The sequence below is a fragment of the Gadus chalcogrammus genome, chromosome 13 (assembly GCF_026213295.1).
Source record: "Gadus chalcogrammus isolate NIFS_2021 chromosome 13, NIFS_Gcha_1.0, whole genome shotgun sequence".
Classification (NCBI taxonomy): domain Eukaryota; kingdom Metazoa; phylum Chordata; class Actinopteri; order Gadiformes; family Gadidae; genus Gadus; species Gadus chalcogrammus.
The window spans coordinates 22690723-22711015 of record NC_079424.1 but is presented as its reverse complement, the minus strand read 5'-3'; the positions used below and the strand labels follow the sequence as shown (position 1 = coordinate 22711015).

Genomic DNA, 20293 nt, shown 5'->3' with positions numbered 1-20293 from the left:
CTCTCTCTCTCTCTCTCTCTCTCTCTCTCTCTCTCTCTCTTCCCCCCCCCCCCCCCCCCCCCCTTTGTTTCTGTGTATTAGGTACTGTAGCATGTCATGTGTGCTGGGTGTATGAAGCTGGTGTCTGTCTGTCGGCCACCAGCAGTAGGAAGTGTGCGGGCCCTGATTTCCTGGGGCCCTGGGAGAACACTTCCTGCCGTTCCTTCTTTCTCCTGATGGCTTGTTTTTTTTAATCGTTGAAACAATGACCTCAGAGACCTCAATAGCGCTACACACGTATTCTCCCTTTCACACACACACACACACACACACACACACACACACACACACACACACACACACACACACACACACACACACACACACACACACACACACACACACACACACACACACACACACACGGCTCTGGCCCATGGTTATGGTGCGTTGGTCTGGCTGATCTAGCCAGAACACCCCAAACGAGGTAGTAGTGAGCATTATGAGGATATTACTGTTGGTATGTGTACTAGTATAACCAGTAGGCCCACTCTACACTCACAAACCAAGAGAGAAATCAATAGCTTAGAAGCAGGCAGGCTCTTCACGCTCTGTCGGCTGTCATTAGTCTACACCACACTCTGTGTATGACCCATGTAGGCTTGGATTACATTTAAAGGGGTAGTTCGGAATTTTGGACATAGGGCCTGATTCCGAAGTGAGCATTGGTATTCTATATCACTGGAGACAGTTTAACACATTTCATTCAGTCCTTCTAGTTGCAGAGTTCGCTCGTGCTAGGCTAGCGCAAGTCAACGGGCAATGCTAGCCTGCTATTAAAAACAGTCTTACCCACTCCACAGTAAACCCGAGGTAAATCAATTATAACGCCAGACTATAGATTTAAATGTCTGTGTTGATAGAATAATGTTAGAAATAAAACGAACCTTGCATCGCATGAAAAATCGAGGGACTACTTTCTCAGCAGAAGCGGAATTCTACTATGCGCTGGTTAGGTTTGTAACCGAATCACGACAGAAGAACGTAAACAGAGAAGCGTGGGATAGAAGCGCAATTGAACGACTAGGCAACATGATGGTTCAGTGTGCTTTTAGAAATTGTAGAAATAATAAACGGTACAGATGGGCACCACAAAGTTTACACCAATTTCCAGTGTGAGATCCAGAAAGGACTCAACTGTGGCTTGTTGCTGCTGGCGTTGACATCAAAACACCGGCTCGTACATGTACGGTTCGTTGGATACAACAAATTCCTCATAATCGTCTTCAAAAGCAGATGCATCGCTAACTCCTCCAAACGTGGCCATATCTTGTTAATTTATTACGCTTGTAGAATTCCTTCGTTCACTGTACTCTGCGTTTGTAGCAATGACAGCAGCAGGTAACCTAGGTATCAGTCCGCCGCTGCCGTAGCCTACGTACAGGAATATAAACACTGCTGCTGAGACCCCGCAATTCCCTCAAAATGCAATGCAATGCAAGGTTGGTTTTATTTCTAACATTATTCTATAAACAGACATTTAGATTTATAGTCTGTCGTTATAATTGATTTACCTCGGGTGTACTGTGGAGTGGGTAAGACTGTTTTTAATAGCAGGCTAGCATTGCCCGTTGACTTGCGCTAGCCTAGCACGAGCGAACTCTGCAACTAGAAGGACTGAATGAAATGTGTTGAAAACTGTCTCCAGTGATATAGAATACCAATGCTCACTTCGGAATCAGGCCCTATGTCCAAAATTCCGAACTACCCCTTTAATTATTCATTCCAGTGCTTTTGCTTTAAAGGAAAAACTCTCGGGCTAGGCCGACGCAGTGAAGAGTGATTTCAGCGCGGTGCACGTATATATAATGATATATAACCTTTATTTAAAGGGCTCCTTTTAGTGTGTGGCAATTTGTTTTAACATTGTGAGATACAAACTTTCAAATGTATGGTGAAAGGGGATTGTTGATTGAATTGTGTATGTGAATCGCAAGTTTGGTCCATCCATTAACAGCCGAGCCCCGAGTGCTTTTGACTTCTGCAGCACACCATTAAGGTTCTCTCTGTCTCTCTCATATTACTTTCTCTCTCTCATATCTCCGTCTGTCTCTGTTTCATGTCTCTCTCTCATGTCTCTTTCTCTCTCTTTCTCTCTCTCATGTCTCTGTCTGTCTCTTTCTCATGTCTCTCTTGCAGAATTCTTCAGGGAAAGAGGGGTCGAATCCAAAGGAATAACTTTAAAGAGACTTTATTTGTATAAAGTATTTTCGGTATGGTAAACTGATGCTCTGAAGTAAAGAGAGATTGAAGATGTGTTCTAAGCACGTGCGAGAGTATTCTCCTAGCTGATCAAAGCCATAAACCCACCTATGTCTAGTCGCTGCCGAGAGAGTTCTAACCCGCCTCCACGATTCTGGAGGCTCTTATGGACTCAGCGAGGACCGGAAGACTTGGAGAGGAACGGGTGTGACGTAATCCTCGGTTTTCCTCGCCTGGTCTGTGGTGCTGCCCTCTGTGGCTAAAGTATCTATTGCAGCCTTCAGTAATGTCCTGCTTTCCCTTGTGGCTATGTGTAGTATTTACGGCTTATATGTTTGGTCCTACCCCCTATTGGTTAAGGGAGGGAAATACAGCTTGTGTTCCTAAAATACGTAACAGTCCCTCCTTGGTCATCTCAGATGACCATACAATAATATTTTAGATCATAAACACCATTTACCACACCGAAAAACATATCCAAAGTAGGATCAATCATCGACACCATCAACCGTTGTGGAAACAACTCTTGAAGAGAGGGAAAAAACCACTACGCGCTCATAATACTGAGACGGCATTCACCTTGTGGGTCTCATTGGAAATACAGGTCATTATTTAACAATACAACAATGAACATAAATCTTGTTATCATATAATCACATGGCCAAACAGCACACAAACAAAACTATCCATAGAAATCTGAGCTAATACTTTTGGTTATGTGCAACAAGGTCATAAAATATTCATCAGGTGCAAAAGTAACGTAAAAATTGGTGGTCATAATACAATTTAAAAATTTCAAAATGATTGATGGGCTAGCATGGATTTGGGGGGTTCAGGTGATCTTCGTGTATTGGTGCGCCGGTTCATGTGGGTGGTTTGGGCATGGATTTGGGGGGTTCAGGTGATCTTCGTGTATTGGTGCGCCGGTTCATGTGGGTGGTTTTGGTGATGTTATTATTGTAGTCATTGTTTTTTCTGTCGCCGTCGGGTCTGTAATTCATGAACCCAAGACTCGTCCCTCCTTGTCAAGGGCTCAACTCAGAGAGGTTACTCCTACATCATGGGAGCCTCCAAACAGGTTCTCCGTCGTCGTCGTGTCAGTAACAGGTGGCCTGTAAAACAACCGTCTCAAGGAAGATCAACAGTACCATTATCAATGCAGCGATTCAGAAATAACGGGTTGCACTCGCAACCAAACAATACTATATAATAACAAACACAACTCGTCTTGGTGGTTGTTTTAAAATTTGTTATTTAAGTAAATCCGGGATATTGATTATCTTATATACAGGCGATTCTACTAAAATAGTATAGGTGTTGACTATTTTACATATTACAGCTGGATGGGGTCGGGCCCCTCAGGTGATGTATCGTTTACTTTCATCGGATCATATCTGATCCCCATGTAAGCCCGAATGGCACTTGGTACTTCTGTAGCGCCCACTGCTGTGGTGATCAGCAGATGCAGTAGCCCTCGTGCGCAGGGAATACAACGGCAGCCGGTGACAATTAACACGGTCTCTGCATTTATTCCCGCGACGGGCACTTACTGGATCGTGCCTTTCCACCTCCCAAACATATTCTCCATCCATCCTGTGAAAGGGTCATTAATGCCGGAGTTCTCTGCCAATTCTAACCTGAGGGATTGTAATTATGCCAGCGCCCTGGTCACAAACCCATCCGGAGCGTCATTTGATTTCCTCATGTGACTGTTAGTCCTTGCTCGGCGGTGGTAGTTTGTAGGCTCCGGGTGTGTCTGCATCTGGTTCTGGAACTTTTGTTTCTATTGCAGAAATACAAACTCATGTACAGCAGTTAGTTGTTCAAAAACATATTTCCATGAATTCTTTTTTATTTTTTTAATTGTTTTACAGTATCTACTTTGATTTAATTGCACACTACATCCCTCCTTGCGCATTGCTTCAGCCATGCGCATTGAATGACAACCAAAGCTAACAACACCGTAGTGCAACCAAGTTCCTATAACCAAAAAGATGTAAAAGGGAAATAACAATGTTAAAATGTGCATGTTCAATATCACTTCTGTGTTAACCGTATCTCATAATAACAGTTACCTTCATCATACTACCTGATTGTCCTACACTAACTATGTATATTGGATGACCTAATCTTCATTTATTCTACCTATTGCTCGCATTTGATGTTGTCCACACTTTGATTCACTCCTATGTACATCGCATACCACATCAAACGTGAATACGCCTTATTCTCTGCACAACATCCTATTGCGCCACTTTCTGCATACCACATCAAACGTGAATATGTCTTAGCAAAGTGAAGTAAAGTAAAACCCAGTTTTATCTTTACTTATTTTATAGCTATACATGTCCCGGACACGTTCATTACTATTTCCAAAACAGTTTTTTTAGCTACGCAGGTCCCAGACCTAACTATACCATTACATGAACAGTATTTATTATTATAATTATCTAGTTTTTTGTTGGTCAACATCAAATCGATACATTAATTCAACCTTCTGACCTACCCGATTTGTCCCTGTGTGAGCCCGCGAATGACAATTCTCCTGGGGCCTCCCCATGAGCCCCACCGTTACCACCTCAGAACACTGCAGGAACGATTAGTCGATTAACGTGTGGCCCGGAGGCTCCCAGGAATAGCCGCAATCCTACGGCTGACACCCGGTGAATCTTGAGCTAGGTCAATCAAAACCGTCTAAACTAGGTAGAATAAAGAGTCATCCGAATTATGCACATCTGGGCATTAAATATAGGGTGATATTCTAAAACAGAACAAAAACTGAACCTAAAAGAAAAATTCAGAAGTTATTGGGTGAAGCAAATGTTATTGCAAGTTAATTATAATGAACCATTTTCTAATTATCTTAGTTTTATATTTGATATGCTTTCAATATCCCCTCGTGTATGTAACAGTCGAGTAACCTCCATTATATTGGTGGCTCTGACACACACAAGAGGACATTCACACATGGTATATGAATCCACCATTTGTTTTCATTTTATATTTTTACTTATTTTTATTTTCATTTTATTTATTTTTTATCGATATATACACATTCGTAAGAAAAGCACGAACGAAGATGCATCATAACATGCATCAACAGACCTAAAAATAAGCATATTATTCAACAATTTGAGACCTCAGATGGGATTTCTTCCTGCGGAGCCCTTCATTTTCTAAAGGGTCCGCAGAGAGGTCCGCTGAGTGGCCAGGAGTTCTTACACATTTAGAAGTGTTGCTGAGGACAGCTGCCTCACAACAAATCAAAAGCCTTTGTTAACCATATGGTCATCTAAGTCATCATTCCTTAAGATGTCATAAATATGGGGTTGGCCGTTCCTTATCACTTGCGTCTCTGCGCTTCACTGGGGATCAAGGATAACGGGCCCAAACCAACACTGGACAACAGAGGAACAGAGTGAGAACTGATTTCCACTAACCTCAAAGGATTTTGAACGACCCTGTAGAATAACAGGGTGACAAGACCACATGGGAAAATACAAACATACAAAACTTAAATTTGAACATTATCAAAATATCTTAATATTAAAAATCTCCATTTCAATATTAGGCATCATACTTCTGTTGTTACCGTAACGTTGTCAGTTGGGGACAGTCGGGGTTACGTACGGCTGTGCGTTTTGGTTGACCATTAAACTGGTTGTGATATATTGTAATAATCGAGTATCCACTGTCTTGGCGTGTAAAGAAAAAACGTAACACGTATATTGTTAATCAAAATTATGATGAATTATGGATTACTTTTTATTACTTATGTAATTTAATTGTAAATATTGCCAATTATTAACCATAGATTACGTGAAGACTTTTATTATTTTCATAGTTTGCAATGAAATATATATTTTATTCTTTCTTATTTTGGTATTTTGGACCTCGTCAGGTCTGTTGAACTATGCATTTCTACCGCTTGTCCTCAGGATCCTCTATTGGGGGGGACTCCTCTATTGGAGGTTATCCCAGAACTCTTCTAATAAGAATCCCCAGGCCCCTGGATAACCCCGGACTTCTGTGGACGAGCGGTATGCACGCTATGGACAACTTTAAAGGCTAACCGTTCATGATGTGGAGACTAGATAATTATTTCTATTTTAAGATCACTGTGTAACTGCCGTACAGGGATCTGGTTGATGCAAGACCCCTGGGTCGGTGCCCTTTTGTAGGACTTCTTTCGGTTATGGAATCCGGCTTTCCTAATTGTTGAATACAAGATAATGCATGCATATTGTGGTACGGTATTATATCTATTGCAATCGCTCCAATGGAGGCAATAGTTGACCTTTGAACATTTCACGCAGTGTTTATTCGTATGTAGTAGCTGATTATAGCAGAATTTAACCCATGTAGATTTAATATTCGCAAAAAAAACGTATTGTAATTGTGTCTACCGCAGTTGAGCTAACTCCCTCCTTGGGCACCGTTTAAAACCATGTGCACCATTTATTAATTCGACATATTATTCTAGCAGTTGAACCCCGTGTCTATTTGAACCAGCCTGGTTCTCTACCTGTCTTGCTACACAAAACGCATGTTGAATAGACAGAAGGGCTCAGCAACCTGAAGAAAAAAATAATTACTGTCAGTGTTTGGCATTCGTTCTTATACTGCCATTTCCTGGAGAGAGAAAGAATTAAGATCAATGCAGAGAAGTAAAAAGATGAGTGTTTGGCAACTATAATGCTTGTGTTGCCACCTCCTAAAGAGAAAAGAGAATTAATATTTTATGCACAGAAGTAAAATGATGATCGTGGGCAACTGATCGTTGTGTTGCCACTCCCTGATTAGAAAAGAGAATATTTGTAGTAATGTTAACGATTAAAAATGATGAATGTCGGGCATCCATTACTGCTCGGGTTGCCAAGGCCTGACGAGAAAAGAGAACAAATTTAGTACAAATGCAAGAGATCGGCTAGTTGGAAAGCTGGGGGTCGTCTAGTTGGGACTCATAATAGTTATATACTTGTGGTACATTTGGAGATGTTGAGATGTAATTGGGAATAATCTCGTGTTAACGAGTAGGGGGCACTACCAAGAACTACAAATATGGCTGCGGTGCATACTACATACGTATCAGCCGACTACAGATACTTCTCTGAGTTCTATCTGTCCGGCTGAACACTGTGGTACCTTATGGCTTAAGGCTACCACTTAACCGCATTTTGCGCTCTCAGTACACTTTCTCCGCGCTGTGTGTACATGTATATATACACAGATAGTCCTATGTGTTCCTTGGATGATAAGGGGAACTACAAATAAAAGTTATCGTTGTTAAAAATAGCGACAGAGAGAGAGAGATGTGTCGTGGGAGAGACTGGGGGTTGGATTTACGAGGAGGGTTTAGGCGGGAGGAAGAGATCTACGAAGGGGGATCGAAGGAAGGGGAGAGGGGGGGTTGGATTCACTACCAAGAACTACAAATATGGCGGCTGGTAATACTACATACGTATCAGCCGACTACAGAAACTTCTCTGAGTTCTATCTGTCCGGCTGAAAACTGTGGTACCTTATAGCATAAGGCTACCACTTAACCGCAATTTGTGTTCTCAATACACTATGTCTCTGCGCCGTGTGTACATTTACATGTATACAGATAGCCCTATGAGATCCTTGGATGATAAGTGGAACTACAAATAGAAGTTATCGTTGTTAAAAATAGCGACAGAGAGAGCGAGCGAGAGCGAGAGAGAGAGAGATGTCATGGGAGGGGTTGGGGTTTGGATTTACGAGGAGGGTTTAGCGGGAGGAAGATTGGTGGTGGGGGGTTCATTAAGACAGTGGAGGAGGAGAAGCGGAGAGACGGGGTTGGAGAGAGAGAGATGGAAGGCCAGTGAGTGGACGGGGTGTTAGACTGGGGAGTGGAGCCTGGAGAGGAGTGGTGGGGACTTTACGAGTGTAAAGGGTTAGGAGGGACTCGTAGACTAATAATTCACGTTTTTAATAACAAAATATCAACAGACTTGAATGTAAAATGTAAGCATGCATATTGGATGGTATTAGCGGATCATCAGATAGGTGGTATTTACTCTGAACGTCCGCTATGGAGCTACTGCTTAGGAACACAGACCGTGCCGGCCTCAGGAAAGTTCAGAAGAATGGGAGAAGTGAAAGATAATAATGATTGGAACTCTCGTTAATGTTCTTTTGTGGCTCGATCTTCACAGAGACCGATAGTGGAGGACCTTACCTCGCACCCATAACCATGAACAATCGTTAACAACAAGTACCCAAAACGACGCCAGTGGGGCATTAAAGACAAAGCTATTCTGTGGGGAAAGGGGGGGGGGGGGGGTCTTTATGAGGGGGGGGGGTGGGAGACAGGGAAAAAGGGTGGGGGGGGAATTTACGAGAGGGGGTTTAGGCGGGAGGAAGAGACGAGGAGATCTACGAAGGGGGATCGAAGGGAGGGGACAGGGGGGGGTTGGATTCACTACCAAGAACTACAAATATGGCTGCGGTGCAAACTACATGCGTATCAGCTGACTACAGAAACTTCTCAGAGTTCTATCTGTCCGGCTGAAAACTGTGGTACCTTATGGCATAAGGCTACCACTTAACCGCAATTTGTGTTCTTAATACACTCTGTTTCTGCGCTTTGTGTACATTTATATGTACACAGATAGCCCTATGAGATCCTTGGATGATAAGGGGAACTACAAATAGAAGTTATCATTGTTAAAAATAGCGACAGAGAGAGAGAGATAGAGAGGTGATGTGGGAAGGGTGGGGGTTCATTCTATTCTCTGGGGAAGGGGGGGGGGGGGTCTTTATGAGGGGGGGTGGGAGATAGGGATTAAAGGATGGGGAAGGAATTTAAGGGGTGAGGGAGGACCTACCTTTAGACAGGCAGGCAGACAGAGAGAAAGAGCGAGGAATTGGGAGTTTCAAGATTGTACAACGTTAATTACTTTTCAATATCCCATATTGAAACTGTGGAACAACCTTCCTGGTTGCCCAAAAGTAATATGTCTGTACAAACAAAGTGGATTTACAGATTTATCCCATGTATACATAAATATTGTTCTCCCATAGATGTTGAATTCTATTTCTTACAAAACTATAGCCAAAATATTATGCGTCAGAAACTATTGCTTTACCGATGGTTTTCAACTTATTGCTATGGATTTATTGATTCGTAGAGGATGAGGATGAGGGCACTTAATGAGCGTGCGGAAACTGTAGTTATGAACTAGATATTGATATTTAAATCAAAATCAAACTAAATACCTCAAATATTGGAATGAAATATACAATATAATACTTCCAGCTATTGACTAGTGAAATGTGACAATTATACACATTTGCTGAATAAGTAACTGCCAAAACATTGTTATCATTTGAAACAGATGGATTTTTTTATGGAGAGAGAACATATTTCTAGAGACAGACAGGCAGACAGACAGACAGACAGACAGACAGACAGACAGACAGACAGACAGACAGACAGACAGACAGACAGACAGACAGACAGACAGACAGAGCACACCGGGGGTCCCTTTGTGCAGGCTACCATTGCCTTATCATAACACCCAGGTCAAAAATGACACTTGTTGCCTTCAATAAGTGTGTGCTTGGAGAGAGATAGAGAGAACATATCTCTAGAGAGAGAGGGAGCGAGAGGGAGAGGGAGAGGGAGGGAGATCTGCTATTGTCCAGGTCAGAGGTCATGCAGTCTTAACAAAAGACTGACCATTCAGACCCTACTGACTTGCAGGAGAGAGAGAGAGAGAGAGAGAGAGAGAGAGAGAGAGTGTCAAAGTGAGTGAGAGAGAGAGAGAGGGAGATGAGTGAGTGAGAGAGAGGGAGAGAGAGGGGGAGGGAGAGAGAGGGAGAGAGGGGGAGGGAGAGAGGGGGAGGGAGAGAGAGGGGGAGGGGGAGGGAGAGAGAGAGAGGGGGATATAGAGAGAGAGAGAGAGAGGATGTAACACTTAAATTGAGGCCCCCTGTTGCACTTGAGCAATTGTTTCAGAAAAGGGGCCTGACTATAACGACTGTGAAGGTATGAACAAAGGAAACGCACGTTTCCAAGACGCGTTGTCCCTTTAAATCGTACACCACGTGGTACATCCAAAATGCTGTAGAAACAAACTAGTTTTGACCTAGGTAGCACTGGCCAAACGCACTGTATTGGATCTCTATAAGAAGTATGAGATTCCTGCAAGTTTGTCCCCACGGCGGGTTAGCGAGGCACTTGAAGCAGATGGGTTAATACTGCGTAAGTCTACCTCTACGGCTGCGTTCTATACTAATCAAAATTGCACATTAGATGTTACATGAACCGGGCTGTGAGGAATCAATTCAATTTGAACTCCTTGGCAAACGACGGCCAAGCCTCCGGTTTAATATGCAACTAAGCTAGATTAACGTTAAAAACTTGACCTTTCCTTCCCCCACCGTAAGAGGTTGGAAGTTTATGGTCGGTTATAAATATACCTTATGGTGGCCCGGCTGAACTTCGAAGCTTATCACCATATAACATAAAAACCACAGGTAATACGTTTCCCACGTGGTACAAACATTAGATCTAGGCAGGATTGGATACAGTCTATCTACAAACCCATATAAAACACACTCCTAGCCCTTTACTTCGTGAGCTCGTTATTTAATTTCAATCTGTTAGCGTATCCTAGGCCGTTTATCTAACCGGCTGTATGAATTTCAAACAGGCCGAGACCACACGTCCTCTCAACCAGTCGAAGGCAGTACAAGCTATTCACCTAAATGTGACTATGTCTAACTATACAGAGTTCAGTCATGGACAACAGGTTCTGTTTACCTTTCTTGTGGCGCCAGAACTTGTAACTGCAGAATTCTTCAGGGAAAGAGGGGTTGAATCCAAAGGAATAGCTTTAAAGAGACTTTATTTGTATAAAGTATTTTCGGTATGGTAAACTGATGCTCTGAAGTAAAGAGAGATTGAAGATGTGTTCTAAGCACGTGCGAGAGTATTCTCCTAGCTGATCAAAGCCATAAACCCACCTATGTCTAGTCGCTGCCAAGAGAGTTCTAACCCGCCTCCACGATTCTGGAGGCTCTTATGGACTCAGCGAGGACCGGAAGACTTGGAGAGGAACCGGTGTGATGTAATCCTCGGTTTTCCTCGCCTGGTCTGTGGTGCTGCCCTCTGTGGCTAAAGTATCTATTGCAGCCTTCAGTAATGTCCTGCTTTCCCTTGTGGCTATGTGTAGTATTTACGGCTTATATGTTTGGTCCTACCCCCTATTGGTTAAGTGAGGGAAATACAGCTTGTGTTCCTAAAATACGTAACACTCTCTCATGTCTCTGTCTGTCTCTCTCTCATGTCTCTCTCTCATGTCTGTCTCTCTCTCATGTCTCTGTCTGTCTCTCTCTCATATCTCTGTCTGTCTCATGTCTCTCTCTCATGTCTCTTTCTCTCTCTCATGTCTGTCTCTCTCTCATGTCTCTGTCTGTCTCTCTCTCATGTCTCTCTCATGTCTCTCTCATGTCTGTCTCTCTCTCATGTCTCTGTCTGTCCCTCTCTCATGTCTCTCTCATGTCTGTCTCTCTCTCATGTCTCTCTCTTCCGTCTCCCAGTTCCCAGACGCTGGCCGGTCTTGAGTATGTCCAGCAGTGTCTCAAGTATGAGTGGGACATTTGTCTCCTGCTCACCAAGCGAGCTTCAATCAACACAGAGCTGGCTCGCACGGTCAGATCAGATACACACACACACACACACAGAGACGCACATACAAAAAACACTATTGTCCTGTATGTCTGTTTGATCCATTGCACGTTATATTCTACACTGTTGGTTTGAGGGGTGTCGAAAGCTTGCAGCGTATACTCACACCGTATAGGTTAACTCCATCATCACCATGGTGACCCCTCACTCAGCGATCAAATGGATAGACCTCATGCACTTCAATGTCGTTTCTAACTAGCCCCCTTCTTCTTTTTATAATTGCAGGAAGAAGATGACAAAATGGCGTCCACCATGAACCACTGCATCTTGCTCCAAGAGCGGCCAATTAGACAGACCGTCACCAGGTGGGCCCTGGTTGCTAGGGAGAGGGGAGGCACCATGGATTGGTGATCTAATTGATTCAGAAAACGGCTTGATTATACATATTGTGCATGTAGGGAGCATGACATCATTCCTACATGTTTGGTTGATTCCAGTTTGGTTTGTGTGACAGGGAGGCACTCACCCTTCTGCTGGATACATATCACAACGAGGCTGAGGCCTTCATCCTGTCTGAGGTACACACACACACAAACACAGACATACACGCACACACACATACACACAATTAAAGTATGTTGAAGCAATAAACATTTTTCTTTATTATTATTTATAAATCCAATTCCTCTACCTGATCGGGTCCCGTTGTGATAGGCTGAGCTGCTGCTGCATGTTGAGCGTCTTGTCCAATCGGTGAAGGCCCTGTGCAGTACTCTGGCCTCCGTGGAGTCGGCCGACCTGACCTCTGCCCTCAGCCAGCTCCCAGCATGCCCTTGTCGCCTGCAGCCGAAGGTTCAGAAGGTAGAACCTGGTTCTTACCACCACTAGCCCTAGGATTTAATTTAAAAAGACATTTAAGTAGAAAAGTAAGATTTCTCTCTCCTGTTTCTCCCCCTCTCAGGATATCTCTGTATTGGCTGTCAAAGGAAACAGAGGTACGTGAAGTGACCCTCCCCTCATGCTCCAACTCACAAACGTGCTCATCCAACACTAGAGGTGCTCAATGATGTATTTGACCAACTGGTAACTGAGTTAGAAAGTGATTGATGACCTATGTTTAGTAAAACTGGGTGGGGCTTTTTGATAATTTCTAATGAGCCTCTAATGAGCGGGTGTATTAAATGTGGAATGATCTACAGAAAAGGTGGTGGAGAGGCTGACAGTGGCCATCCTGGACCAGGTGGAGCTGTACTGCAGCACCTTCAACGCCAACTTCCACACAGCGCCGCCCAGCAGCCGCAGCACTGCGCCCATCCAGGAGGCGGGCGTGGTGAACAACGTGCTCTCCTTCAGCGTCTACTCGGCCCACCGCGTCCCCATCACTTGGGCGGCCAGGTAGGGCCCCGCACACACAATTACAATTAGGGCATTTAGCAGATGCTTTTGTTCAAAGCGACTTACATCGGTTAATACACATATTGACACACCGACGGCAGAGTCAACCATGCAAGGCGACAGCCAGCTCGTCAGAAGCGTGTCTTGCATGTCCCTGAGCAAGTGTCTTGCTCAGGGACACATCAATACTCAGCTAGGAGGAGCTGGGGATCGAACTAGCAACCTTTCGGTTACAAGACTGCTCTATCTCCTGAGCTAAGCCGACCCCCACACACACACACACACACACCTTCAACATGGCTGTGTTTGAGACACACTGTACAAAGTTCTGTCAAGCCTTCTTTACCACAACCTGAAAATCCAGCTTCTTGTCCCTCCACACACACACACACACACACACGCGCACACTCACGCTTACACACGTGCAAGCTCCCAATTGCAGATGACCAGCTGTTGTGGCTTGAAATCCTGACTCTTAATCCATGAGCCGGAACATCTGTTGACCAGAGAACCTGGGGCTTCTCTCTCTCTCTCCTTCTCTTTCTCCTACTCCTCTTTCTCTCTCTCTCTCCTTCTCTTTCTCCTACTCCTCTTTCTCCTACTCCTCTTTCTCTCTCTCTCCCCCCCTTCTCTTCTCTCTCACTCTCTCCTCGTCTCCTCTCTCTCATTCTTCCTCTCTCTCACACACTTGTTTTATTCTCCTCTCACCTCATATGTATGCACATGGTACATACATATTGATAACCTACTATATATGACTCAGTAGAATCAGTAGTAAGTAGTGTTGGTGCTTTCCTCTACACTTCCCAGTAGAACAGTAATAAGGCTTCAACCCTCTGTGTTCTCATCATGACATCATCATCTAACTCATCAGATGAATTCCAGGGTGTGTCACTCCCTGCACCTCTCTTTAAACTCTGTCCACTCCAACCGCATGAAACGAATGCATGGTTTGAAACCTCTTGGAGCTACGTACACACACAAACTCTAGCTGCTCAGTTATAGGGCTCTATGATCTTGCAGTTCCTCCCCTTTCGATCATGTGATTGGGTTTTGATTAAAGGCAGACCTCTTGGTAATGGAATTGATCTTTGCCTGTGTGTGTGTGTGTGTGGGGGATTGTATGAGTAAGACTTTATTCATTGTAATTTCAAAACGACGTTATTTAAACAACCCCATAATAAACCAATAAACGTTGGTTCACACCTTTTTGCTGTTTTCTTTAGTTCTTTATTCTGAACGTGAATCCGTCCTCAGACTGAGGAGGTCTGAGCAGCAGCCGTTGTGAGCTCGATTGTGCTGCGTTGTGTGTCCTATCTGAACAGTTACGAGGGCTTCTTCCTCTCCTGCTCCCTGACTCACGGCGGGGCGGAGCTGTGTGCTCCTCAGCACACCAGTAAGCAGGCGGTCAGCAAGTACCTATTCCACCTGGTGGTCTGGGACCAAAGGTACCTGCCCCTCCCGGTGTCCTGGAAGCCTCCTTCTATTGTCCAGTATCATGCGTGCATTGTGTACATGAATATACTATACCTTCAAGATCCGTGTCTTTTTTCTGCAACTTGAGTTCATCCACTATGGCTACACTGCCTTATTGTGTTAGTCGTTTAGAGGCGTTATTCAGAATGGTTTAGTTGGAATGAACACGTTTAGGACGGTAGCATGCCATACGCTCTATCCCTGGGATGTGCTTGCTTTACTTTGCGCAAGTGAACAAGTAACGTAGATCTGCACAGGTCCTTTTTACTCATATTTGATCACCTATGTCCTCTCGTTCTCCCCAACCTCTATCCCTGTAGGGTGTGTTTCCCAGTGCAGATCAACCAGCTGCCCCGTGAGTCCCAGCTGACTGTGACTCTGTACGCCACGGCTCTACCGCCCCCTGGTGGCACGGAGGAGAAGGGCAAGCAGCGGCGCAGCATCGACGCGCTGGGCTGGGTGACCATGCCCCTCTTCAACTTCAGACAGTGAGTCATGGCGTAACCTGGGCAGCTCTGCTATTGCCCTTGAGCATGTATTGGAGGGGGCTTCTGCAACAGAACATCAGCAGTTTGGATGGAGATCTTTTTTAAGTAATATTCTATAGTAAAAGAATATTACTTAAAAATAGATGTAGTACAAAAATATATAGTAAAGTAAATAGTTAAAAAAATATATAGATAGATAGTAAACAAAAATATAATATTCTGTAGTCTGGACCCCAGTGGAACATAGTGAGATGCCATCATAGTGAGAAGCCATCTTCTGGCTCATGCGTCCTGAGCGCAGTGCGCTGTAGTCTGGACCACAGTGGAACACTGGACCAGCGCAGGAGCCAGCAGATGGCTTCTCACTGCTGCTCAGACGCTGGCATCCTGTTGGCCGCACCTCACGGTTTTGATGTAGGGATGTGCATTTCTGGCAAAAATACTATACGATATTCGCTGAGAAGTATTGGAATAATATTTGAAAATCGGTCAATCAAGAACCCCCCACGCACGCACACACGCACCTCGTACACACGCACACACAATGACACAGGGTGAGGCTTTTATGATTTGTATGAAATCATGATTGTTTCAACAACTGCGCCATCTACATTCAACATCAAAAGGATTTCAACATGAACTTAGGCAGATAGGCCTACATGCGCCGATAACAGATCGCTAATTATTTTACTGAACACAGCCTGCATGACGTGAACCAGACACGTCTTTAGCACATGGAAACTATGGCCAAAAAAATAACTTCACACGGTGCGTCTTTTTACAATTTATTTATTACCAGCATTCGTAGTGTTGATCAGCAGAGAAATAGTCCGCCAAAGACGTTGACGTCGCTTAGCAACCGAGGACGCTGGGGTTGATAAGTTACCGGACTACTTGCGGAGTGATACGACAGAAATTTTTTTATCCCCTTTCCTTGACAGCGGTCATTATATGCTTAGCAACGAAGAATTATCAAAAAATTATTCATCATCGGAAGTTTTGAAGGACCATGCAAGTGATCGGAGCGTTCAACATGATTGAGAAGAGCCGTGTATTCTATAACGATAGTGGCATTGATTATTCGATTTTCTACTTGACTCCGACTATTCGACGATCGTTGCCCATCCCTATTTTGATGTATGGAGGTCCTTGCAGGCCCTAAGACCAGCAGGTCTCCCTGCTGGGTGTGTTTATTCACTTGTCCTTTCCTGTCCTCCGCCAGTGTTCTGACGTGTGGAAGGAAGCTGCTTGGTCTCTGGCCGTCCATCCCAGGAAGTGGAAACGCACGCTCAAGCTCTCCCAACTTCAGCCAGCCTGACAGCGTCATCCTGCAGGTGCTAAACACACACATGTACATACACACACATGCCACGCACATGCCACACACGTATCATACACATACTCGCATACCGGGACACAAACTCAGACACACACACAGGACACACACACGGACGCACACACAGGACACACACACGGACGCACACACAGGACACACACGCCAAGGCACACACAGGACACAAACTCAGACACACACACAGGACACATACGCAGACGCACACACAGGAGACACACACACACTCAAACACAGGACTCACTCGCGCACGCGAACACAGGACACAAACACACACACACGCTCAGACAGGACACACACGCATGCGCTCATCCAAGCGCATTTCCTGGGTAGTATATTTAGTATGTTGCTGAATTCTAAAACCCGTCGATACAGCTCAGGTATCCTTCCCCATGACTCCAAACCAAAGATATTTTGAACCATCACTGTTCTGTTGCCCTTTAGCGTCATATTGTATTGCGGGGGCCCAGAGGGGCTTCCACTGGAAGTAGCTGAAATCATTATTTTTCTGGTTCTACTTTTGATCAGCAACAACATGCATCATCATTAGCTAATTCAGCATAATAATTGAAGTCTAAACTTTTGTTGCATACATATGAAAAACCAAAGGACGACCCCTCTATCAAACCCATCAGGATGGACGGCCCTCAGTCTCTGGGCCGCGTGGCTCAAGGAAGATGTTCTCTGACAAACAATGTTGACATGTTTAAACCAAAGGGGAAATGATAACTTGTGTCCTCAGCAGGACGGCCCCTTACTGACTGCTCCTCTGGTCCCTAACTGACTGCTCCTCTGGCCCCTTACTGACTGCTCCACTGGCCCCTTACTGATTGCTCCTCTGGCCCTTACTGACTGCTCCTCTGGCCCCTTACTGACTGCTCCTCTGGCCCTTACTGACTGCTCCTCTGGCCCCTTACTGACTGCTCCTCTGGCCCTTACTGACTGCTCCTCTGGCCCTTACTGACTGCTCCTCTGGTCCCTAACTGACTGCTCCTCTGGCCCCTTACTGACTGCTCCTCTGGCCCCTTACTGACTGCTCCTCTGACCCCTTACTGACTGCTCCTCTGGCCCCTAACTGACTGCTCCTCTGGCCCCTTACTGACTGCTCCTCTGGTCCCTAACTGACTGCTCCTCTGGCCCCAGGTGGACTTCCCCACCTCGGCGTTCGAGGTCCGCTTCAGCACCCCCGGGCCGGCGGACTTCTGCCCGCAGTACGAATTCTCCAGGCTGGACACAGCCAGCCAGCGCCAGCTGCAAGACGTCCTGCACAAGAAGTCCCTCTTCTGGTCAGACACGCACACGCATGGAACCGCACGCACATGCAGATGTATACTATGCACGCACGTGCAGATACATAAACACGCACATGCAAGCACATGCACACACATACGTACACAAACATACACACTAATAGACAGACGCACACTGAAATATTAATTAAATCAATAATAGTGAACCAAAAAAAGGCAGATTGGAGACGGACATGGTTAAACAGACAAAATCGATAAACGAAATAAGAAAATAGGCATATTTAGACAGATCGATATGATTCGCGTCAAAACTGAATATGGAAATGTATAATGATACAAAGGATTTTCTGCTTTGGTCTCTATTTTTCTCCTATTTCTTCACAACGTAATTATCATGTTGGGAAAGGCTTGTGATTGTATGGGCTGTCCGAGAGGTTTCCAATGCAGGATACCTCCAGCTCTGTAACAATGTGCTCTGATGAGCACAGTCTCTTAAAGATGAGCAAACACACACGCACGCACGCGGTCTCCAGCCTTCTAGCCTTGTTTTAAAATGATATATATATATATCTATTAGCATTTGTTTGTGCAGCACACGTAGCTTTCACATCAACCTGTATCAGACACTGAATTATCCGGCTTACTGTCAAACATTGGTATCCTGTTTAAACGTACACTCACGTATGCACGTTTGTGCCCGGATGTTTTGTCTAATGAAAAAAGCAATGTCTTTATTTACACTTCCAAGAGCCAGCCACTAAGTTAGCAGCAAAGATGAGATGATTTAGAGCTGACCATTAGGTGTGTGTGATGAGATGGTGTTACTATATAGAGAGGTAGGGGGGGGTGGAGGGAGAGGGCGAGATGGGGGATGTCAGACGTCAGACTGGCAGCTGGTGGCCACACGGCCCCCTGATCATAACAGCCTTCTACTCCTCCATCCCCCACTTCCTCCACCCTCCCCCCACCCACACACCCTCTTTGTTCTCTTATCGTGTGTGTGTGTGTGCGCAGATGCTTTTTATGGGAATTGGTCTAATTAATGTGAATGAAGCAGTAAGAACACGTGAAACGATCTATTAACGCATTAAAAAATATATATTCAACCTATTTTAGTCAGATTGAATAAAAAACGAGATAGTCAAGGATGGAAGCCATAGTTATGAACATAGTGTTTATTTCTCTTTGGGCATGAACTAGGCATCTTGTATATCTAATGCAGGCCTTTTACAAGGCAAGGCTAGAGTCAAATCAGTCATGCAAAACCTACTTAAATTTACATTAAAGTTCTCACATTTTACTACTTTTCTGATCTTATTTTCTTGTTGAAAGTTGTCGATTTTCGGGAAACTCTTCCTCTCATCTGGGCGCCTTCAGCATTCTCTGTCAACACTCGGCTTCGTCCTTCTCCACCCCCTCGCCCCCCTCCTGCCAACCCCACTCCGTTGTGATTGGTTACCTTCCGGAAGAGCATGTTGCAGCATTACCATAAATAGAAAATCCGGATTGTTCTACGTAGATAAATCGCGGAAATTTGAACAAGTGAATGGCGACCGGCGCCTAGTGTTTAGCGCTCTGCACAGCCTGCCCAGATGGTCAACAGGGAATACGTCTAGATGCATGTACGTCATTATTTAGTATGTTTAGTATTACTTTAGTATGTTTAAACATGTATATAAATCATTATAACAACGTTTATAGGTCTCAAAGTCGAAAAAGCATAATAGGTGCACTTTAAGGGAATTAGGTAGACGCCTTTACCCAAAGCCATTTACAATAAGTACATTTGTCAGAAGAAAGAGCAACCATACTATATTGATACAGTGAGGATGTTCATAGAGTGCCAAGCACTTAAAATCACTAGGTTATATATGAAAATATATGAGATATGGGAGATATGAGTTCTCAGGACCACACTGTCCATCGTGATGAAGTCCATCGTGATGTCGTCCTAGTAGCATGAACACATTACATTATTACAGTACATATGAATAGTTTGAATCTGTCTCCTGTGTATTTGTGATTTAACATAGAAAATGGTACCATTATTTCACTGTTGCTACACTGAACTATTAATATACGTAGTGGTGTAAATTCATCATTTTCATTTAGGAAAATATCTTCCTCAAAATTCACTACCGTGAATTTGGATACATCATGGTCAGTAAGTCTTGCTCAGGGAGGACTTGTTTGAACCAGGACGTGGTAGTAGACTAAACCGTGCCCTGGTATAAACAAGGAGCAGAGCCATGTAGTGTTCAGCGTGAAACTGTGTTTCTCCTATGAGGACACCTCTTGTAGTCATGAGTTGTTTATATATTCATATTAAAACGTATTTCATACATTTCATACAACATTAGTATTTATTCCTTTATCTTTCTGATAATGGACCTCCAGTGTCCTGGGGCAGCAGGTGTGGATGGTCTGTACTGAC

At 44.4% G+C, this 20293-nt stretch overlaps 1 protein-coding gene across 2 annotated transcripts in view; it reads left to right on the top strand.

Moving 5' to 3' along the window:
* The window catches only part of LOC130402266 (phosphatidylinositol 4-phosphate 3-kinase C2 domain-containing subunit beta-like), a 56791-nt gene that overhangs the window by 11755 nt on the left and 24743 nt on the right, over positions 1-20293 (top strand). For both annotated transcript variants that reach the window (XM_056606411.1, XM_056606410.1), the window contains exons 6-15: positions 11812-11923; positions 12185-12264; positions 12414-12477; positions 12614-12760; positions 12861-12894; positions 13099-13294; positions 14620-14742; positions 15091-15258; positions 16481-16592; positions 17753-17895. In XM_056606411.1, the coding sequence (XP_056462386.1) occupies positions 11812-11923; positions 12185-12264; positions 12414-12477; positions 12614-12760; positions 12861-12894; positions 13099-13294; positions 14620-14742; positions 15091-15258; positions 16481-16592; positions 17753-17895 (1179 nt within the window). The remainder of the gene's footprint in view (positions 1-11811; positions 11924-12184; positions 12265-12413; positions 12478-12613; positions 12761-12860; positions 12895-13098; positions 13295-14619; positions 14743-15090; positions 15259-16480; positions 16593-17752; positions 17896-20293) is intronic.